We start from the raw sequence: 22,333 nt of genomic DNA, 5'->3' as shown, positions 1-22,333 counted from the left end.
TTTTTTAAAGATTTTATTTATTTATTTGACAGAGAGAGACAGTGAGAGCAGGAACACAAGCAGGGGGAGTGGGAGAGGGAGAAGCAGGCTTCCCACTGAGCAGGGAGCCCGATGTGGGACTCGATCCCAGGACCCTGGGATCATGACCTGAGCCGAAGGCAGACACTTAACGACTGAGCCACCCAGGCGCCCCAATTACTATTACTATTATACATAATTACTTACAAGTTAGCCTTGTAAATATGCAGATGATAGACTGGTGTGATTTGTAACTTAAAGCAGGGTAGGTTCCCTGACTCAAAATATCAACCCTACCAAATGTCACTGTATCAACTCAGCTTTATTTTGGCAAACACTTTCTACTCAATAAATACTTTTTGAATAACTGAGTGAATAAATAAATCTATTAAAACAAAATTACCAATGGGGGTTGAAGGAGATATGTCACAGTTCTATATTCACCCAAAGGTCAGTGTTTAGTTAAGAAATGATCAAAGATGGCTACAAATGGGTAAATGATGCATTCTTTTTAAGAGTGGGGACAGGTAGTGAAAGCAGGAAGAGTACTTGCTGGGGGAAGAGCCTAGAAGAAGGGAAGTATCCCTAAATGCTCAGGGGAATGTTCTCAAATGCATATTGTATATATTTCACACTTTCGCTTGAGCTTGGAGTTGAAAATGGGACCAAGCACCAAAAAATATTCTAAAAAACATTTGTAATATTCCTTATTATTTAGCTTGACTGATGTTTTTACTGAATGGACTGTTTGCTTGATTGAATTAGCTGGCCATTTTTTTCATAAATTTGATATTTGTTAAATCACCCAGTTCCAGATAAACCTAAACTCTCTTAAGGAGTATTTATTCTGTTTCTTTGTTTTTTTTTTTAAATCTCTTGGGAAGGAAAATAGGAAACGTAGTTCCATATGCACTGTTCTTTCATAGATAACTCTGATCAGTTTATTGATCACGGAGTATTTACTGGACATATCTCATTAGGTTATTATATTTGGTTTTATTAATTTCTCTAGTAATTATGATATACAAATATGATTTAAAAATATATTATTCAGTATTTAAAAAATCTTATTCATATATTTTTGCATTCTGAATTTATTTGTGCAAAAAGATTTCTAAATTATTGTAAGATTTTCTTTACTGATGTGCTTGTTGCAGATGACAAAGTCTGAAGAAAATGCAGATATTTTGGAGTTCAATTTATTTGAAAATCAGATTTGTACTTCCTGCAGTTTCCATATAGGTAGATTTTTTTCTTTTTTTACATTGGGGAAATGAATTATAGGTGGCTCTTATATGAAAGAAAATGTTTCTAGAATGGAGATGAATGGGTCCTGGGAAACTAAGTTTTTTGTGGGATTTTTGTTATTTTAAACAATGTACATGTGTGCCCAGGAGAAAGACTGCAATGTGTGGACAGAGCCACAGTTGTGTGCATGAAAGTCCCTGGTGGAAGGGCCAACTGTGGCTAAAATTTCTCCATTTCTGCTTGCCAAAGGTATGCCTAACATGAGACTCCAACTGCTCAGAGGGTGCCTTTTGCTAACTTCTGTTTGTTGAATTAGCAGTTCCATATATTCATATTAATTGGATTATTCTATTCGCTAACATAATTAGTTAAAGGCTGGGTACCTGTCCAAAAAAGGGGGATTTTGGGAAGCAAGAAAGGGCAAGGCTGAAAAAGTGATTCTTTGCAAACGGAAGAGGATCTGCAATGGTGGACATGAACATGTTCTCTGGACAATATACTTAAAATTCTGTTCCGGAATTACCTACAAAGCCAGTTATGAACTGGACCCAAATCTCTCATGATATTTTATAGTTATACTACATTACCAGGATTGTGTATCCACAGTCATGGTTTGGAATAGTTTTTGGAAATTAAAAAAAAATCTATCCATAAAGGACAATGATATTGTATCTGTGAAGAATACTGGAAATCTAGCACCACCGTCCTGAGAAACAATAAAAGAGATTTCCAAAATTATTTCTAGGTAGCAAGGACCCTGACGGTAAAGTGACTTATTCTGACAAAAATCGGGGAAGGGAGTTTGCTAACATTTAGTTTTTCTGAGAAGCAATCTCCCATAATGTTTAAGCGTATGAACCTGGGAGCCTGGTGGGCTTGGATTGAATGAATGGTTTTGTAATTTATTGAGTATGTGCCCTTAGAATTTCTCAATTTCTGGATACCTTAGGATCCTCATCTAAAAAATAGGAATAATAATAACAACTCACTCCTAGACTCATGAAGACAATATGAATTATTTTTTAAAAACATCAAACCAGTACCTGGCACATAGTAACCCAGCAATAAATGTTAGATATGGTTAGTATTATGATATGCTCACATAGATTTATATACATTTGCGTATGTTCTTAATCTTTTTGTGAGGTAGGTATGTTTTCCCCCTTTTACAGTTGAGTATGCATCCTGCTTACTTGTAGAGGGATTAATAGCTGGCAAGAAGTTCAGAGAAACTGTAAACTGCTGGGCCAGGAATAAAACTCAGCTACTAATGATCAGATTTCTCCTACTTCCTGGGTCAACTATTTAAAATATCTGAGACATATCTTTGTTCCTTTTAATAGTCCTGGTCTACTGGAACCAGCTTGACCCCTGATGGATAGAGACTAAATGAATCAGATCTAGAAATCTGATTCTGATAAAATTTGCCAAGAATCTATCTTTGATTTTACTGCCATCATTAGTGCTGTTTACTAGATAATTCTTTCTCTCTGCCTCTGATTGCATAGTAGGATTATATTTCTCTGCCCACTTTGAAGTTACACATGGCTATGTGACTTACTTTGGCTAGTGCAGTAGAAATGGAAGTGAGCTGGCCCACTTCCAGGAGGAGGTTTTAGGAGTCATTGTGATTCATCATGTCCTGTTACCCCTGCTTGAATGATTGCAGAAGTATTTTGTCAAGATGGGAGTTTCTATCGCTGGACCAGTAATGGACCTGCAGCATGACTGAGAAATATTCCTTGTTGTTTTAAGCCACTGAGATATTAAGGTTCTTTTTTTTTTTTTTACTGTGGTATAACCTAGCTTGTGCTGACTGATGCAACTATGGACGGAATCTGGAACACTGAATAGCCAGTAATGGATTGTAAAGCTCACTATAAAAAGTGGGAGATGCTAAATCATGGCAGCCCAGAGCTGAATACACACCTTCTGTGCTCTCCGTTTGTCTGCTCGTTGATTTTGGTGGTAGATCCGACTGAAGTTAGATACAATCACCGGAACGGGAAGAGCAATGACCAAGACCCCACTCAGCGAACAGATGGAACCAAAAATCTTCCCTGCTATGGTTTTTGGTACCATGTCCCCATACCTGGGTTAGAGAAAAAAAGTAAGGTTTTAAGTCACAGAAAGTTATTTCTGCCTGCCACAAATAGCTTTTTACCTTAATTCAAATGATTCTTTTGGACCAATCTATCTCTATTTCATGATGACAATATACATGGGTTAAGACTTTAATAAACCAGAAATTATGAATATCTGAATATAAAAAATTATCTTTCAATCTTGCAGGAATTGATTATAACATTTAGATATCTCTTTGATTGGAAAATATTTTAAGCCAGATGATGTAATGATAGCTCTTCAATTTGTCCTTTATATAATATGGCAAAGTTCTTTATATTTATTTATAGTCAGTATTTCCATGCTGAATTTTATAATCTAGATAACATCCTTTTCCACTTAATTTTTTCAGCATTAGATTGGTTACAAAATTCAAGTAGAAAAAGTGGTATAGCACATTCCTTTTGTCAAATATAATCACTTAAAAAACAAATTTTCCAAGGTCTCATTGACCTTCACTTGTTAACTCCAGTGGTCATTTCTCCATGATGATCTTATTCAATCTCTCATTTGTATTTAATTAGTTTTCTCTCTCCTTGCAACACTTTCTTTTGGCTTCAGTATTAGAAAATTCCCTTTGTGGTCCTCCTACCTCATTGGCTACTTCTCCATCTTCTTTTCTGGCTTTCCCCCCCTTATTTGATTTCTAAATCCTGGGGTAACGTGGGTCTCAGACTCTTACTGTCTCCATATAAACCCTTTCCTATGTGATTTCATCCCGTCTCATAGTTGGCAGTTACCTATATGCTGCTGATGCCCTAATTTATATTGACAGCCCTGATGCCTATCTTGAAAATCAGACTCATATCTTCAGTGGTCTGGTCTGCTTTTTCCTACCCCTGGATTTTTTAAGAACCTATTAAGAGCCAATTAAGACAAATTAGCCAAAAAGGACCTCTTATTTCTGCCACCCTCAAACCTGTTCCTCCCACAGTCTATCACCTCCAGTTACATGGAACTGCAAACCACCCAGGTGCTCACACCAAACTTGAAAGAGTCCCTGCATCTCATTTCTGAGCTGGTCTTGTTATCACTGACCCAACCAAATTATGTCCCATTCGGGTCTCTTTCCTTAACCTCCATTTTACCACAACAATCCAAGCTATCCCCATCCCTTGCCAGAGTCATGGGTAGATGATGTAGCTTCTTACCTGGACTCTCTCTTCCATATTTCCCACTTTACAATTCATGCCAACATAGTAGCCAGAGTTACGGTTTTAGAATGGAGATTGGACCTTTGCTACTTTGCTTAAACCTTCTAATAGACTTGGAACTAAAATAAATCCAAACTCCTCATGTTCATCTCCGAGAGCCCATATTGTTTAATTACTGCCTGTATTTCACACTAAGTCCACTGTCCTCCAGCCACACTGGCCATCTGGCTTTCTGTTCACATGTGCGGACACCAGACCATCATTATTCAGGTTGAGGCTTACATGTGTCCATTCCGTACGTTATTTTCTGGCTACCTTATCCACAGTGGTCTTATTCTCTCCCCTAGTCATTCTCGATAGCATTTCCCCATTGAAGGGCCTTCACAGTACTGTTAACACATGATATTTTATAATTTATTAACATATTTATTTTTTGACTACCCACCTGCCCTGCTATCATTAGAATATAACCTCCACAAAGCAGGATCTGCTCTATTGAGTGTCTCACCAGCACAAAGCAGGCTCTTAATAAATATTAGTTGAAGAATCCATTTTTCTCTACCTTACTGATACAGAGTTCTTCTAAGGATTCATCCCTGGGAAGGGAGCAAGAAGACCTTTTGATCATAGGACTGCAGAAGTTACCTAGCTATGCCTGTAGAGCCCTAACTACTCCATGTTCACTTTGAGGCTCTGGGGTGCTCAACACTCTGAGATGAGCTCAGGTATTGGAATCCAGACTCAAGGAGGTTTAGGAGGACTTGAGGTTGCATTGTATCCTGAAGGGTGGCCTAGGTAATGATCACTCTAACATTGTTTTATGGGAACACATTTGTGTGTCAATATAGAAAGGAAAGTTGCAGAGGGATTGGTCCAGGAAAGGGAGGTGAGAGTGACAGCAGGCTCTACTGACTAGCACATTTGGTGACCCCATTACATGTTCTGGTCCTTGTTTTGAAGGCTCAGTTACTCATTCTTGTCAGTGTTTTGCGGTGATCAGCAGTTGAGCTAATTCACTGTAACTAAAATTCCCACAAAATTTTGGCATTAGAACGACAGAATTAATTTATAGTAAAACAAACAAACAAAAAAATAGAAAAAAACCCAGGAATTGGAATGCTGTGTCCATATGAAACAGGGTCTCTTTCTTTCTTTCTTTTTTTTTTTTAAGATTTTATTCATTTGAGAGAGAGCACGCCAGAGAGCACATGAGCAAGGGGAGGGGCAGAGGGAGAAGCAGGCCATGTGGGGCTCTATCCCAGGGCTCCAGGATCATGACCCGAGCCCAGGACTCTGGGATTATGACCCGAGTGGAAGGCAGCTGCTTATCCAACTGAGCCCCTTGGGTGCCCCAACAGGGGCTCTTTCTGTAGTCCATCCGGGAAGGTAAATCATAATCTGAGGTTTGTTAGTAAGGAAACAGTCACACATAAAAGAATTTATAAGGTGAGCAAAAAAGTCGTGAGGACTTTCTTACTATAGGGATCTGTCAGTGGAATTGGAAGATCAACTTTTTATACAATGCTGTGTGCACGTGAGCCAATTTCTATGTTTGCCACAGTTCACACTGAGTGCCCAGTCATATTTTATTGACCTCTTTTTTTCTCTTTGCACCGATTATACAGTAGGTCCTGGAAAAGGACTAAAACACACACACATACACACATACAAGCTGCTTTTCAAAAAAGGGATTTGATTTCAAGGTCTACCAAGCAGGGTCTAGAAAGTGTTTCTCAAAAGGGAAAATAAATAAAATTCAGCTATATTTGTTGTGGCCAGAATAAACAAGCATTGAACCCATGTGATTCAAATAAACTTTGTAAGATATAAATACATAAAATAAAATAAAATAAATAAGATAGTGAAATGAATCCAAAATAAAGTTTTTCCTGTCTTCCTCTAAGAGATTTTTTAAAATTACTATTTATAAGCTACTTTTTGTATCCTAGGCTCACTGTATCATAGAGTAGGCAAGGCCAGCACTCTTGTAATTATTAGAGAAAATTAAGGGCTAAACTGTGTGGTATGGACCCAAAACTCAGTAAGATTTTAAGAAGACAGAAGGCTGGTAAGTTCAGGCAGCAGGTGGTGGTGGTGGTAGGGATGGAAGATAATCATACGTTCAGAAAGTCTTTACCTAAAAGAAGAAGGGAGAAAATAAACTGAGGGATTCAGTCAAAGGGATTCTGAGCCAATTGATAAAGCAGGTTTTCCTGGGAAAGCAATTTTTGACAAGGTGCCCAGGATTCAACTAGAGAAATAATCATTGCAAATCCTTTTTGAATGTAAACAGATTCTAATATAAATAAATAAAGCAGAAAGTGAACTTGTTACTCAGAGAGGAAAAAAATGAGTAAAGTGAAATTTCTTGTTCATTTTGTAACAAGGGGATAGAAAGTAAAGATGTGAGCCAGCTTGCCGAAAGGCAGAAAATTCAGCCTAGAAGGACCCGTAAGGGAAGAGAGATAACAGATAGGAGTGCTTTAATGTCACAGAGCTGTGCTAATCTGCATCAAATTCAGTATTTATTATTTACCTCCACCATATTTGTTTTACAATTCAAATTTCCTTCACAATCAGGAAAGCAAAGGTAAGCGCTTGAGGGGAACTGGCCACACCTTCCGTGATCATGGTGCAAAGGGACCGTGGGTGGGACAACAAAGTGCTCACTGGTGGGGACATCTCCTCCCATCGTTTTACTCTTGAGTAAAAAGACAGATGCTTTTCATGATACAGAAAATGAGGATGGGCCCCAGGGCTCCGCTGTTGTGAGGCTGGGGCAGAGGGAGATGTGGGGAGGGCATGGGGAGCAGGGCAGGCAGGGGGCTGCGGTGGGCGTGCCTGGGTGCGGGCAAGGGGCCGCGGTGGGGGTGCCCGTGGATGCGGGCAGGGGGCCGCGGTGGGGGTGCCCGTGGGTGCGGGCAGGGGGCCGCGGTGGGGGTGCCCGAGGGTGCGGCCAGCGAGCTGCTGGGAGGCTGCCCCTGACTGCTCTGTGGGACCCCCTCAGGCTGATCCCGGAGGAGCACACGCTGCCTCCCTCCACATTCTCCCCTCCCCGCCCCCGTACTGTATCTACGGCTCTTTCTGCTCTGCCTCCTGCTCTTAAGATTGGACTGTTGTTTCTCTTTGCAAAATTAAGCATATTTCACTAGTTCAACTACGTCGGCGAATCACGACAAATACCCAGCGTGGTTTGTATCTGGTCTTACCGTTGTCCATTTGTCTCTCTTCTCACTTAGGAATCACCTTGAGAATGGAAACAGGTAATTTTTATCTGCAAACTTAAAATTGGGCCCAGAATCTACTGGGGATAGGAAATAGCTCTCTGGCAAAATCAGCTGCTTCCCTTTGTTTAACAAAGGCTCTTTTAACTAGTATTCAAACTCCTAGTAAGAAGCAAAATAGCGTTATACAGCTCAGGAATCCTATCTCACAATGATGGAGGAAAGGCGTAGAAGAGAAAGCTTCATAATGAGAGGTGACACTCAACTCAGCTAAATGATCCTGTAGTTTATGTGTTGCCTACAGTACTTCCATCTTTTAATGATGATTTCTATCCGAGGCATTTTGTTTCCTGGTTGGCATTTTATTCTTTTCATTCTATGTAAAAACACACCTCATTTTTCCTGACCCCCATCTTTAAATGAGTGCTAAGCCCCGTGATATTATATATTCTAGTCTTTCTGTTTTTCTACAGAATTTAATCTGATGTCCCCAGTCTTCAAACACCCCTTTCCCAAAAAGATTGACATCAAAAAATTATGTAGACGTGGTTTTGTTTTTCACAGAGACATTTTTTTTCTATATTTAAAGAAAATTTGTTAAAAGGTTATAAGGGGCTTTTAAGGTCTACTAAGATAAATACTGAATTCCTAAAAGAAGAAAACAGGAGAAAGGATGGCATAGTATAAAAGAATCACTCTCCAAAAGTTTTACATACTAGAAATACGCAGACTTGAACTTTGTTAATTGAAAGGAAGTTTCCCCATCTTTTTACTTTGCTCTGCTTCTCACTTTTCCCACTTTGCTCTTCCATTCACCATGTAGAGCCAGTCCAGTTTCTTTCTGCTTTTTTGTTTTCATCCTGGACATCTGTCAAACCTTAGGTTTGTTGCCTCTTTCCCTCCTCATATCAGTTAAAAAGGTACAACATGGAGGTATCATTCACATAAAAATATTAATTCTAAATTTGCACATACTGCCTAAAATACTTAATTAAAATATCTTTTGCCACATGTTAAAGACCCTATTAAACAGAAGACCAATTCCCCAGAAAAAATTCCACTATTGGTTCTTGAAGATTTTGATCTCAGATGTCAACCAAAAGTTTCTGCAAAGTACTTAAATTGTGGCATGCACTCAATGACAGAAAAGTGGCTAAATCTGGTTAATTCAGACAAACAAATAGAATGCCTATATCTTCCTTCTATCTATCCACCCACCCATCCATCCATCCATCCATCCATCCATCTTCCCAGTTTATCAAGTAATATGAAAATAGAAAGTGTGTGTAACTTTTTTAAAGATTTTATTTATTTATTTGAGAGAGAGAGAGAGAGAGCACAAGCTGGGAGCAGAGGGCAGAGGGAGAAGCAGGCTCCCCGCTGAGCAGAGAGCCTGACATGGGGCTCGATCCCAGGACCCTGAGATCATGACCTGAACCAAAGGCAGATGCTTAACCAACTGAGCCACCCAGGCGCCCCAGTGTGTGTAATTTTTTAAACATAATACATTGTAAACCAAATTTTATTATATCCACTCAATTTTCCCCCTTTTGGCATTTGTCCAGCAATCATATGCCTCAAGTACAGTTGTCTTTAGATCTCAAATGGAGAAATATTTCCTGGAATTTTCTTAAGCAATACTGTTAGCTTCCTCGTCCTATTCATATAGTTTCTATTTTTTTCTTCTCTTTTTATTCGAAGAGTATAAATGTAGGCTCATTTTATAAAGGAGAGATGTTATATAAGCAAACCTCCCCAGCTAAGGAATGACTTTTCATCTGTGAAACTACTTCCCATGGATACTAAGAAAACAAAAGCCATGTATTTTATCAACACTCAGGAAGGTAGAAAAGATCTACATATAACAGGAAGGAAATGCTGATTTAAATGTAAACCTCAATGCTTACTGTAATTCAATCTTGTGCTCTCCCTTTCTCTTATTCACAATGAAAACGTCTTGAATTGCTAGGTGGAAGGAATCGAGTGAATGGATCCTGTGCACCTGCACAGAACTCCAGGAGCATCCTGTGCATCGTCTAGGGCAGGTGCTGGCTCAGTAAAAGCTACCACGTTTGGTGAAAACAAAAACAAAACCCCGCAACTTCGTATGGGATATGAATTTGTATTTGGAAATGGAAGTATTTGAAAAACAGGTAATCGGCTATGATATGTCTGAATGCGTCTCCCCCAAATTCATACCTTGAAATCCTAACGCTTAATAGGATGATATTCAGAGGTGGAGGCTTTGGGAGGTGATTCGGTCACAAGAGCAGAGCCCTCACAAATGGGATCGTTGGGCTTATAAAAAGAGACCCTACACAGCTCCTTAGCCCCTTCCACCATGTGAGTTCAGAGCAAGAAGGGCAGTCTATGAACCTGGAAACGAGCCCTCACTGAACCTGTTGGTGACATGATATCTTGAACTTCTCAGCCTCCAGAACTGTGAGAAATACATTTTTGTTTTTTATAAACTACCAAGTCTGTGGTATTTTGTTATAGCAGCCCGAGTGGACTAAGACAGTATCCTTAAAAAAATTAAATGAAGTGATATGTATAATAATAACCTGGTAAAAGCTATTAACTGATGTGTGTGTGTGTATTTTAATTACTGATTTTGTGCTTGAATTTTCTCCTAGACATAACTACTGGTCAGAGAGGTCTGTGAAATCATTTCTTCTGATCTGAAAGCTGGATCACTTCTCAAATAATAATTCTACTCCTTAGGGTCTCAGTAGCTAGTTATTCATGGATTTTCTGCTATCAGTTTGGCATTCTAGAAGGATCCTAGTTTGATGGCTAATTTTTGTAGTAGCTGCAATGTATACAAATAGCAAATGACTTTTTTTAAGTGTTGCTATATAACACTTGCTTGTGGTAGGCAACTTGTTTGCCAGAGGGACCCTAGTATTACTTCAACAATAGGAAGATTTTTTTTTTTTTACATTTTAAAATCAACGTTTGCCTAAAAAGCTTTGGTTTTGACTTCACCTCTCTTGCCTGTAGGATCAATCTTATACTGTCCTAGCTGCGTTGAAAGCTTGAGAATTTTTTTGGATTATTTCACATGCGTAGTTATTTAAAGTTATTCTGTGTTCTCTCCTGTTTCTTTAAGTCTAAGCCAAATTTTTAGCTGCCATTCTTTTAAAAGTGTAGGTTTCCTTTTTGCTTTTCCTACTGTTCTCAACATTAATAATTTTCACATTTACTAAAAGAAAGGGGCAGCTAGAGGATGCCGCACCTTCATTAGAGGATCTTAACCAGGAATGGATGGATTCTTATGAACTTGATAAAAGTCAAGCGGGTCAGAGAACTCCATGATAGTGTGTCTTCATAGACATTTTCCTAAAAGTTTTCAGAGCTTTTACTAAACTATCAAAAGTTTTTGGTTCAACTAATGTTAAACACTTTGGTTCGAATATGTAAGGGCATGTCAATCAATGTCATACATTGTTGGTATAAATGCTTGAGCACATATTGCACAAAGGAAATGCCATAAAAATATCAGCATTATTTTACAACTGCAGAAATGGCAAATACCCACTAGGGGGCATAAAAACCTAAACGAAAGTTTGGAAACCAACCAGGATCTTTTTTTGGTTTTCGTAAGCTGAAAGTATTTCCAGTAAGTTGCCTGTACCAATTCCTTATCTTTGCCTACACGCATCTAATATTTAGGATATATTTTGGGCATCTTATTTCTCTGGAAATAGTTGAACAGGACAAAACCTCACCAATTTCATAGATTATCTATTTTCATGGTATTTCAAAAAAAGATGTAAAATAATTCTGACAGCATTTTCTATTTCTTTCAGAAAGATAGGTATATTTCTGTAATGTGAGATATCACTAAAGTGTAATTTTAAACAAGAAGCCCTTTAACCAAGACCCTTAGTGTGAAAGTTAGGGAAAATGAAAGGACTGGGGTTGCATATAGAGAAGAAGGGGAAAATTGAGGAACGGCCAAAATGCTTTTACCACATCTACTCACATTTATGCTCTAACCTCTCAACAGTGGATTTCAGGCGGGCTTACTAACTGTGTGCCTCTAGCTTGTGCCTTTTTCTAAAACAAATTCTTTTCTGATCCTGTTTTCTCTCGTTTTTTTTTTTTTTTTTTTTTGCCTATTATATGATCAAATGAGGCTTTAAAGGTTATAAATGCAACATATGATTATGACCGAATATCCTAAAAAGTGTTTTTTACCTAAATGAATATCGTCAATAGAACTCTTTATAGTCTCCTTTAAAGAATGCTTTATTTTCAAAGTATGCTAATCAGAGCCTACATGTGTAACGTTTACTTTAGTCTTCATTTTTAACAAGGTTATAAAAATACATGTACAATCAGTTATTGTGAGGCACAACATTCTAAAAACGCTGGGAGCTGACTTTCCCAGCTGTAGGACCACCGGAACTGTTTTCTCCTGCTTTGGGGTTTTAGTCTTTGTTGCCTGGAGCTATCCTTTCACTCTCACATAGCTTAGAGTCGGATCTTGTCATTCTCTGACATAAAAGCCTTCCTTGTTGCTCTATCACCTGCAGGAAAAAACTCCAGCTCCTTAGCAGGACAGACACAGCTCTTCATGACGTGGCCATCCCAACCTCCTCGCTCACCCACACATCGCTATGCTCCACTTGGAACAAATCAATTCCAATTACTGGCTTGTATTATGTCTTTCCATTCCTCCATGCCTTTTTATATATTGTTCTTTCTAGAATATCCCCCTTTGCATAAATCCTTTGGGTGATCTCCTCATTTACACTGATAAAGCTCAAGTATCAGTTCTTCTTTGAAGAACTTCTTGACCACTTTATCTCTGTCCAATCAGAGTGATGTTTTCCCTCCCCACTGCCTCCAATGCTGCTTGCAACTAACGAAGTACAATTAGTTTTTTAAAGGTCTGTTCTCTCTCTAAACTAAGAGGTTCAGGAGGTCAAGGATCCTGTCATCATTATAAGCCCAAGTCTAGCAGAGACCTTGCCCAGAGCTGAGCAAACAGTTGAAACCCAATAAATGTTTACTGCTTAAATAAATCCTCCAGGGAGAGGTCTAATGGTAACCAATAAATATGGAAGCGAGTAAAGGGGAAGACACATCCACTGCTCTTTCTCTTTTCACCAGATTTCCTTTCTTTCTCCAAGCCCGGCACCATCTCCTTTCCTCAATATGTCTAAATTCCTCTTTGAATACTTAGATGATATACTCAGAATAACCTAGTTCTACACTGTCAATTAATCTCACTTTTTAAACCCAGAGAAATCATTTTTAACCTACATGATTTTTAAATGAACAGAGAAGCCGAAAGAACTGACAATTTTCTAATTCCTACTTGTTTTCCATTATCACATGCTTAACCAACACATACCCTGCTAGAATTTCTAAAATACAAATCCTCCCAAATTTGACAGATTTTGTAATCCTCAAATACCCAGCAACACGAATGAATAGGACCGCTGGTTCCCTGAATCTCACGTATCATGCTGGGAAATAGCAGGCTCTTTCCATATCTCTCTAATCTTCTCGAAGATGCTGCTAATCTTAGATAGTGAGCACTAGCAATTTCTGAGAATTCCATTGTTTGGTATCCATTTTTCTTAACTTGGTCCTTTCCGGTTATGCCCTGGGAGTATATTGGAGGAGGTCTGCCTGTCTTCCCTCAGATGAACGTTAATCCATCAAGCATATCAAGGTCCCGGCGAATGCCTGGTCATTTTGGCTTTGGGCTGATGGCACCAGCTTCCAGAGCATGCCTCTCTCGGTTTGGCATCCCAGGGGGTTTCATCTTCAACACTATGAGAGCTGCTCTCACCCTGGGGGCTTTCCTCAATTACCTGCAGCGTGGCTTCCTCTCTTCCTGTCCTTTGAGCCAGAACTGTTGGAGGAAGCTCCCTGCCCTGCCTGAGGCCATGTCACTGCTGTTGCCTGCAGGCGGTCACCCAAGGAGCCCAAGCCCAGGGCCATTTCAACAGTTCTGTTCCTAAGTTTGTTTTCTTATAACCAGCCTCCTATCTCACTTGCTGATACCATCAACATTATTTACTGGCTACAATCCATTCAAAGACTACTAAGTGCCTTTGCCATGGGAGGAAGGAGGAGACACTCCCCAGAGTCATGTCTGCAGCACGTCTTAGGGAAGAAATCAGTTAGGTATCATCAAAGCATGAAGTGGAGATGTTTATCCTGAAAGTTTTCATCTCTTTCCACCTGAGTTTACACTGTCTCAAACCTATTAGCCATTATCGGCCTCATGACACCTTTAAGATATCTTTAAGTATTTACCTATTTCATTTTGGACTGTACATTTGAAATTACTTATAGATTATCTAGTAAGGACCTAACACATCTCTTGTTTCTAACTCTGCCCAGGAAGGCCTGCTAATTTTGCTGCCCATCGTCTACTTGAGCTTTACAGAAAAGAAAACACAAAATTCTAACTGTGCTGGAGGTAAGACTTCCCCCCTTCCCCCTCAATTAGGGCAGGGAATTAGGCTCTGAGACCCAAATGCAGGCTGTGTCCCTCCTGTAGATCTGGGGGCCGGGAAGTCCAAGGTCAAGGCACTACAGAGTTAGTGTCTGATGAGAACCCACTTCCTAGTTCATAGAGAACTGTCTTTTCACTGTGTTCTCACATGGTGGCGGGGGAAGGGAGCTCTCTGGGCCTTAATCCCACTCTTGAGGGCTCCACCTCATGACCTGATCACCCCCAAAGGCCCCATCTCCTAATCCCACCACACTGAGTGTTAGGATTTAACATATGAATTTGGGGGGACACAAATATTCAGTCAACAGCACGATCTAATGGCAATCCCAGGACTGTCCAGGCGCCCTTCACTCAACTGACCACCCTGGGCAGAACCTGGGCTCCTGTTATCTTGTGGTGGAGTTGAGGGTCCAGTCTCTAGCTCACCATCAAAGGTAGTTTCTCATGAGTCATACAGCCAGATGGTAGACCTGCCTTGGTCCTTCTTCATTTATGCATGGCTCTGCCTAGTCACTGATGAGGGACTTCTTTCCTGCTAAAAATTCCAAAATTCTTTAGGGATAAATAATTTAATATGATTATGCTTCATGTAAGGAGTCACAGCTGTTTAAATACAAAAGGAAAGCAGAGCAGAGAAGCTGTGATTTAACCTCCCAAAGACAGTCAGGTATTTCTACTAAAATTCAAGTCTTCAATTTAACCTAGAAAGTTTCTATATCCTTAAACAAACTTTGTTTTTGATGAGAATCCAATGGCCTGTATTTACATTAGAGAGGCTTTTGGAGAACAATTCTATGCTGTTCAATGAGAGACAAAGTTATCTCCTAAAATTAAATGAAGATATTATATGCATTTTATGTTTAGATTCTTTTGCCTCTTCTTAGGCAGTTAAAGCATTGATTGAATGGTCATTCTTTCTATTAACTATGTAAATTAGGGTGTATCCTAAATAAGCATAAATGAAGAGGGCCTTAAATAAATTCATATCTCTACCTTTATAGTTCTAACCAGTCAGATTCCTATATGAAAATGCTCCTGTAGTTGCATTCTGATTGTATATAGTTAAAAAATAGTAATAATAAAATAAACTAAATAAAAATGAAACAAAAAAGTATACCTGCTTAAACCTAAATGAACTAAAAAGAACCTTCTATAAAGAAGTTACTTTCGGGGTGCCTGACTGGCTCAGTTGGTAGAGCATGCAACTCTTGATCTTGGGGTTGTAAGTTCGAGCCCTACTTTGGGTGTGAGCTTACTTAAAAATAAAAATCTTAGAAAAAATCATTTTCCTGATGTTTCATTTTAAAGAAAAAGAGGAAACAAAGCAGGTGAAAATAAGTTGAAATAGAAATTAAAAATTCCAGAATATATGCCACATTTCAAGCACATAAAATCATAATTTCTTACATCTCTTTGTATGTTCCTAACTACGCTTACTTTTTCTGGAAATGAGATTAGGTTATAGGCACAATGCCTTACTTTTAAGGTAATTAAGGTAATAGTATTGTCTGTATTCAGAGCCTAAGCAGGAAAACAGAAACCACCCCAATTATTTATAGCAGCAAGGACTTAATGAAGAGAATGAAGGGGGCTGGGTGTGGCACTGCGGTCGCTGAGAACGGGGCTAGAGATGAGGCAGGAGATGGCAGTCCAAGCCACAACCCCCGTGAGGCTGGACAGGCAAAGGACAACACAGCTTTCTGAGCCTAAAGGCCGAGTCCCTGGTGGCAGCTGGATCTTTAGCAGGCCTTTAGGGGCGGAACTAGAACCACTAAAGAGGGTCAGCTGCTGCCTTAGAAGATGCAAAGAGGGACAAATACCCTGGTGTCTCTCCGCTAACCCTACCTTCCCATCTCCTGCCGATGTTCCCATTGTCCATACTGGCAGAAAGTCAGATGACAGGCCAGTCTGGCAAATGGAGCCCCCTGGAGTCTGGACAGCTAGTAAGAGGCATAACCAAACTGGGACCCAGGGCTTTCCCCCACCCCCCAAACCCAGGCTCTGCCTACCGCACCATAGCTCCCTGCTAAGGTCGTTCTGGTCTAAGATGTTATGACCCAGATGCAGAGCTGTTATTTTGTGGACAGACTCCAGCCCTTCCCCTAAAAGCAGAAGATCACATTTGATCTGAATTAGAATCCCGGTAGTGAGACCAAGAGGACCTCTCTGGGTAGCTGCGCTGGGTGTCCCGTCATCCTGTATTTTGAGACACCACAGGCCTAGGAAGCTGCATAGGGACTGAGGGAAAGTTGCATTGTCTAGAGCAGGCTCAAGGCTTTTCAGTTTCTGTCAAAGAGGTGCATTTCAATCGCTTGTACATTTAAAATAAGCTAAACAACCAAACTATCTGTTTTGATAGAGTGAGGAGAAAAACGCCAAACATGAAGCTACAGTATAGAGATGTCCAGCTAGATTTGATGACTGTAAAATGTTCTACTTGTATGAAATGGGCACAGTGTGTAATAAAAGCTGGCCCCTGGGGCTTCTGAGCCTCGTGGAGACTAAGTGCTGGCAAGAGGCTCTTAATTAGAAAAAACCATTTCAGAGTTGTATCCTTCAACAGATCATTGAGAATACCATTAGTAATAAATTAAAGCATATTCTAAGGGCAGGTGAATATATGTAAAACCAAGTTGCCTTTTAAAATGAACATAGCTCCACAGTTAGTGCCGTTGCTCATGACCCTCTCGTTGCAGGAGTTAGTTTTTCTTTTTGTTGTTGTTTTTTATTACAGTAATGAAAGTCTATAGCTAAACATGCCAGAGCCTGGCTGTTAGTTATAAATTTAAATAAAGAAAAAAATATTCTTATGTTTAAAGGAGAATATAAGATGGTGGATGAGGGTTTGGCAATAAAATATAAACATATAATGTGTGCTTTAAATTAAACACGAGAAAGAACATAGTGGTTCCATTATAGATGTCATTAACATGGATAGCTAGAATACTCTTTTACAATGTGTTTGACAACCTTATGTTTCTACCACTAATGAGAGCTGATGATAATGGTTTATTTGCAGTTGTAGGGTAAAGCCTTCAAAATTCAGCACCTTAACCTCCCAGAACAGTCACTATGGGATCAATGGTGGTTGATTTTCATTATGAGAAAACAAGGCTTAAACTTGAAACGGCAGGAGAAACATCCTTGACATAGTCCTCAAAACATGTGCTTGTTTTATAAATACAGATAAAGTTGTCTGCTGGAATAAAAGCACATCAAGTAGTGAACGTCCACGTATAAAAAAAGAAAAATAAGTTAAAGCAAGTGATAAAAGCTGAAGGCAAATATTCCTCTTAAATATATTTTTCCTTCCTTCTTTTCTCCCTCCCTTCTTCCTTTCCTCAAAATTTCATCTAGTTCTAGTAATGAGTGAGGTACTTTCATACTGATAATAGATCTAACATTTGGTTCTTTTTTTCCTCCAAAAAGATCTCACAGGTAAGGAAGGTAGTGGGGGTAATAAATAATTGAACTCTCATGATCTCAGGTTTCTGTATATTTATGTTCTTTTTCTACTATCTCCCAAATGCCTAAGGTTATTGCTTGCATTGTGCTCTATCTGATCTAACTTTTACTAGAAATAATTGTTAATTATCTTGTTTACACCTCTGCTATTCACAGTAAGGAGGATCACACCAGTGGCTTACTCTCCTAAACCCTAAGTGAATCTCCTTTCCTCAGGCCCAATTCTTTCTGAACTATTTTTTTAAAGAGATGTAAACAATGTCATTGAGTTGCCTTTGTTGTTCCTAATATGCTCATTTAGAGCACTGTTTTTGTAAAGGGCAGGATGGTAAAATTTTAGGCTTTGCAGGACATATGGCTTCTGTTACAACTACTCAACTTTGTTGTAGTGCAAAAGCAGCCCTAGATAATCCATAAATGAACGAGGGTGACTATCATCCAATAAAAATGTCAGCGTTCATAAATAAATAAAAGCTATTCGCGGACACTGAAATCTGAATTTCATATAGTGTTATGTGTCAAGAAACATTCTTCTGATTTTTATTTTTCTAACCATTTGAACATGTAAATGCTCCTCTAAGGTCTCACACAGTATACAAACAGGAGATGGGCTGTATTTGACTGTGGGTCCTAGTTTACCAACCTCTGACTTAGAGGGAACATTCTCGGGATAATCAACTTACTTTGGAAAGGCTAACCATTGCTTTCCTGTGGAAGAGTTTGAAACCATCCAACAAAATGTTACCTCAATACTGTTAAACATATTTCATCAAACATTTTGTAATATCTTGACTGTAGGAAATGTACATCCTAGGGACAAGAGGGTGGGGAGCTTCTGTATCCCAGCTCATCCATCTCTTCCTCTACTGCCCTCTCTGCCATTACTGGTCGCCTGGTGTCAGTGGGCATATAATAGATGAACGGGGGGATGAGCTGATTGCCCTGGTGTTGTCTGCTACTTACATAATTTGGGGGGGGTGGGGGTGGGGGTGGGGGCGGGGGCGGGGAGGGAAGGGTGTGTGATGTGCCAAACACTGCGCTATGTGTGGGAAGGCAGAGATTAAAGGCAGCGGTGCTTGTTCTTAGTGACTTCTAGCTGGGAGAGAGGCAGCATTGGACAGAACAATGAAATGTAGTAACTCCTATGATAGAAATAGATTGTGGGATATCTTGGGAGTTGAGTATACTTGGGAAATAGTTCCTCAAGGAGGCGAGATTTGAACTGAATCTGAATTGAAGATTAAAAAGGAATTAGCCAAACAATAAAAAAGGATGTGTTGTGAGGAGGCTTTCAGGCAACTTCTTGCTGCAGAGGTACTCTTATGAGTAGGTGGGGGTTAAGTCCCTGTCTATGAGGGTATTGAAATAACTTCCTGATAAATGTCTCTCATGCTCTTTGAATGACTTAAATTCCACCATTAGAGACTAATTCTGCCTAAGAATCCTTGTCTTTGCTAAAATACAACTATTCTTGAGAGTGGTAACACATTACGCCTTTGAACTCTTGAGTCTCTCTTTGGGATTGAATTTATACATCAAATTATTTTCTTGAAGGCAGATTTTAATGGGGGAGAGGTTGGCAAAGTCACATTCAAAGCAGGGAAAAGGGCTCAGAAATGAAGGCTGCAGTGCTGAAATGCAAACTTGGACTGTTTAAAGTTTTACTCAGGGCTAGGTTGTGCCTAGAAAAAGCTTTCTTCGTGAACTGACTTTTAAAAAGGGCGTTTGTTTGTCTAGCAAGAGTGAACGGAGCCAGCCATTATGCCTTAGAGACCCTGTATTGATCTTCGCAGGCAAACCACTAAATAGGACTTGACTGCTACACAATGGAGGATTAATTCTCCTTTCCACATAAGCCTACAGTGGGCATGTCAATGTGCATTTATGAAACCTCCCTCTGTGTGGAGAAGGGAGCAGAGAATCTAATAAACAAATTAACGTAGGGAAGTCAAAAGGGGAATGTGGCCAACAGGTTTTGTTTTTCTTACATTAAACTCTATTAAATGAAGTCAGAAGAAAAACAGGTTTTTATATAAGTTCCTAACTTTATTCATGGTTTTTTGACTTACCGCTTATACGTAGTATGATGCTAATTATTTCATATTTTAGAATGAATAAATTGTAATTTTGTTTTTGCCTTTGTGAGGCTTTCTTGTTGAAACATCTCAAAAGATTCTAGATTTGAAATGAGTGAATCACTTCAAATTATGAGCTCTTGCTATCCTAGAAATATGTTAATTTTGAGTGGAATTTTGCTTAGGCTTACTAAAGTAAGAAGTAGGAAAGTTCTCATAGTTGATTATTTGTCTGAATGATCTCAAACAAATGTCACATTTAAGAAAAGTAGTTTTTTTTTTAAACTAGACTGATTAGGCATGGATACAAGTTTAACTCCCTAATTATTAATTAATGACAAAAGTCAAATGAATCTACAAGTGGTTTTTAGGAAAGATAGCAAGTGGAAAACTTAGATGGAAAGTTACATGTTGCACTTAATATAAAGTCAGAGAATATATTTTGGTTCCTGTGAAGAGCTGTCACTATATACCTACTGAAATAGGGTGCCATTAATGAAAGAGGATGTGGGACCATGGTGATAGGTGTTAATTTTAAGCCCTATGATCTTTCTCATGAATGTGATGTGCTGTTTTAATATCTCAGCTTTCCTACTCAAAAACAAAAGTAATCTTGTACTAATTATAATTCTCGTGTACTAACATAGCAAGTAAGTGACTTCGAGGATAATTTAAATGAGTTTGTTTTAGTTGTTTTTCCACCTGTGTATATTAGAACATCCACCATTCACATGGCAATGTCTTCTTCCGTGAGCAGGAACATCTCACTCCCAGAGAGTAATGGATTCAGGTAAGAAAAGCAGCCACCGGTTAAGGGCTATTAACTGGAAGCAAAGACATAGGTATAGAAATATTTTCTATGCTTTCATAAATTAGATATGTCATGTCCGAGTGGTTTTAAAGGAGCAAAATCACCCTTGAACAATTTCTTACCTTACCCATTATGCAACTATCATTTTTTCTTTTTTTCAAGACTAATCTTAACATTTCTAAAACAAAATAAAACAAAACAAACCTTGGGGACATCAGAGACTATCTTATTTTAAACACCCTGCCAAAGCCCTGCCATGTGCAAGCAGAGAGATGTGAGTCACCCACAGCAACTGCCTCTACCAGCCAAGATCCTTTTTAATCAGTCGAGTTTGATCAGGAATGGCAGTGCTCTATCTCTAATGCCTCAGAGGATGAATGCCAAGGAAAGCCAGAGAAATGCGTGGAGGAATATTGGGGATATTTGGTCTGCACTATCTTCAGGCTCTAAGCTCTTGATTCATAATCATCGATCACCAGTATTCCAATAAGTCTTTAATTATCTCAAGGGCTATTTACTATTTCCAAAAAGGTTTTTTTTTTTTTTTGTAATCTAATGTATATTTAATTCACTTGAAGAGTATGTATATGGAATTCTCCTTTCTAATTAAAAATGAGGTATCTTATAAAATCAAAACTTGAAAAGAAGGACGTCTCCATTCCCAAAGGCTAGGGATGGCTACTGTAATGAGATTTTCCATTTTTATGCTCTATTTCATTATGCCGTATTACCCCCCACGGGAAGGTAAATGCCATAAATATTAAATGTGAGCAAACAGGATGACACAGATAGAACAGACAAAATGTATCTGAACATTTCTAAATTCTTGTGATACCAAATTAATATATGATTCTGGGAACAAGAGTTCAAGGATCAGAAATAACAACTGGTAAACTACATCTGTGTGATCAGTTGTGTCTACGGATAGTTATTTGCAAGCACAATGTTGGCTCATCCTATGTTGTAGTATAAACAAATCTATGAATTATAGCTGAACACTTTTTATATGTTAATTACATTGTGTTCTCTAACCAACATGTTTTTACTTACATAATCAGATAAAAACAGTAGTTTATTTTCTTTGTCAGAACTTCCTTATCATCTAAAGAAAGCTTTATCTGATCAACTTAAATGGTAAATTAAAATTCTCAATGATTGAATATGTTCATACCACTCTCAATGGAAGCATGTAGGAAGGAAATGACTTTTTTTTTTTTTTTTATGAAGAAAACAAGTGAGTTTGTTTAGGGAAACTGAAGGACTGTTGGGCTCAGAATTACATATCAAATGTTTGATTTTCTTGTATTAATTGCATATCTATTAGCATTTGAGATTAAATAATAATTGATGTGCTCAAGAGAGCACTGTAAAGGAGGTACTATCCGCCAGATATGAGCAAAAACCTCTTTATTCTTTAGCTCCCCTGAAATAAGCTGTTGCACAGGGGAAATGTTGGTCATCAAGCCACTATTATTACTGCTATGTATGGAATTTGCTTCTGATATTCCAGAAACACTAAGCCAAACCAGAACAAGTGTAGTATGTCACCACAATCCAGACCTCTGGAGTCCTTACCCTCACCTTTAAAACTGTTCAGTTCACATAGTTAATAACATGACAGCAAAACCTCCCAAAGACAAGAGGTCTGCAAGTCCCAGTTGGCATATTAGTGTGTTTCGGGAAAAAACTGATGCAACTAAATTTCAGAGTAGCAAGAGATGACAGGATCATTT

At 38.8% G+C, this 22,333-nt stretch overlaps 1 protein-coding gene across 1 annotated transcript in view; it reads right to left on the bottom strand.

Moving 5' to 3' along the window:
• Nucleotides 1–22,333, bottom strand: part of KCND2 (potassium voltage-gated channel subfamily D member 2) — a 489,234-nt gene that overhangs the window by 14,947 nt on the left and 451,954 nt on the right. Inside the window, exon 2 of the mRNA XM_027574815.2 lies at nt 3,196–3,358. Coding sequence (XP_027430616.1) covers nt 3,196–3,358 — 163 coding nt within the window. The remainder of the gene's footprint in view (nt 1–3,195; nt 3,359–22,333) is intronic.

The sequence above is a fragment of the Zalophus californianus genome, chromosome 12, assembly GCF_009762305.2.
Source record: "Zalophus californianus isolate mZalCal1 chromosome 12, mZalCal1.pri.v2, whole genome shotgun sequence".
Classification (NCBI taxonomy): Eukaryota; Metazoa; Chordata; class Mammalia; order Carnivora; family Otariidae; genus Zalophus; species Zalophus californianus.
This window is presented reverse-complemented; position numbering and strand designations above follow the sequence as displayed.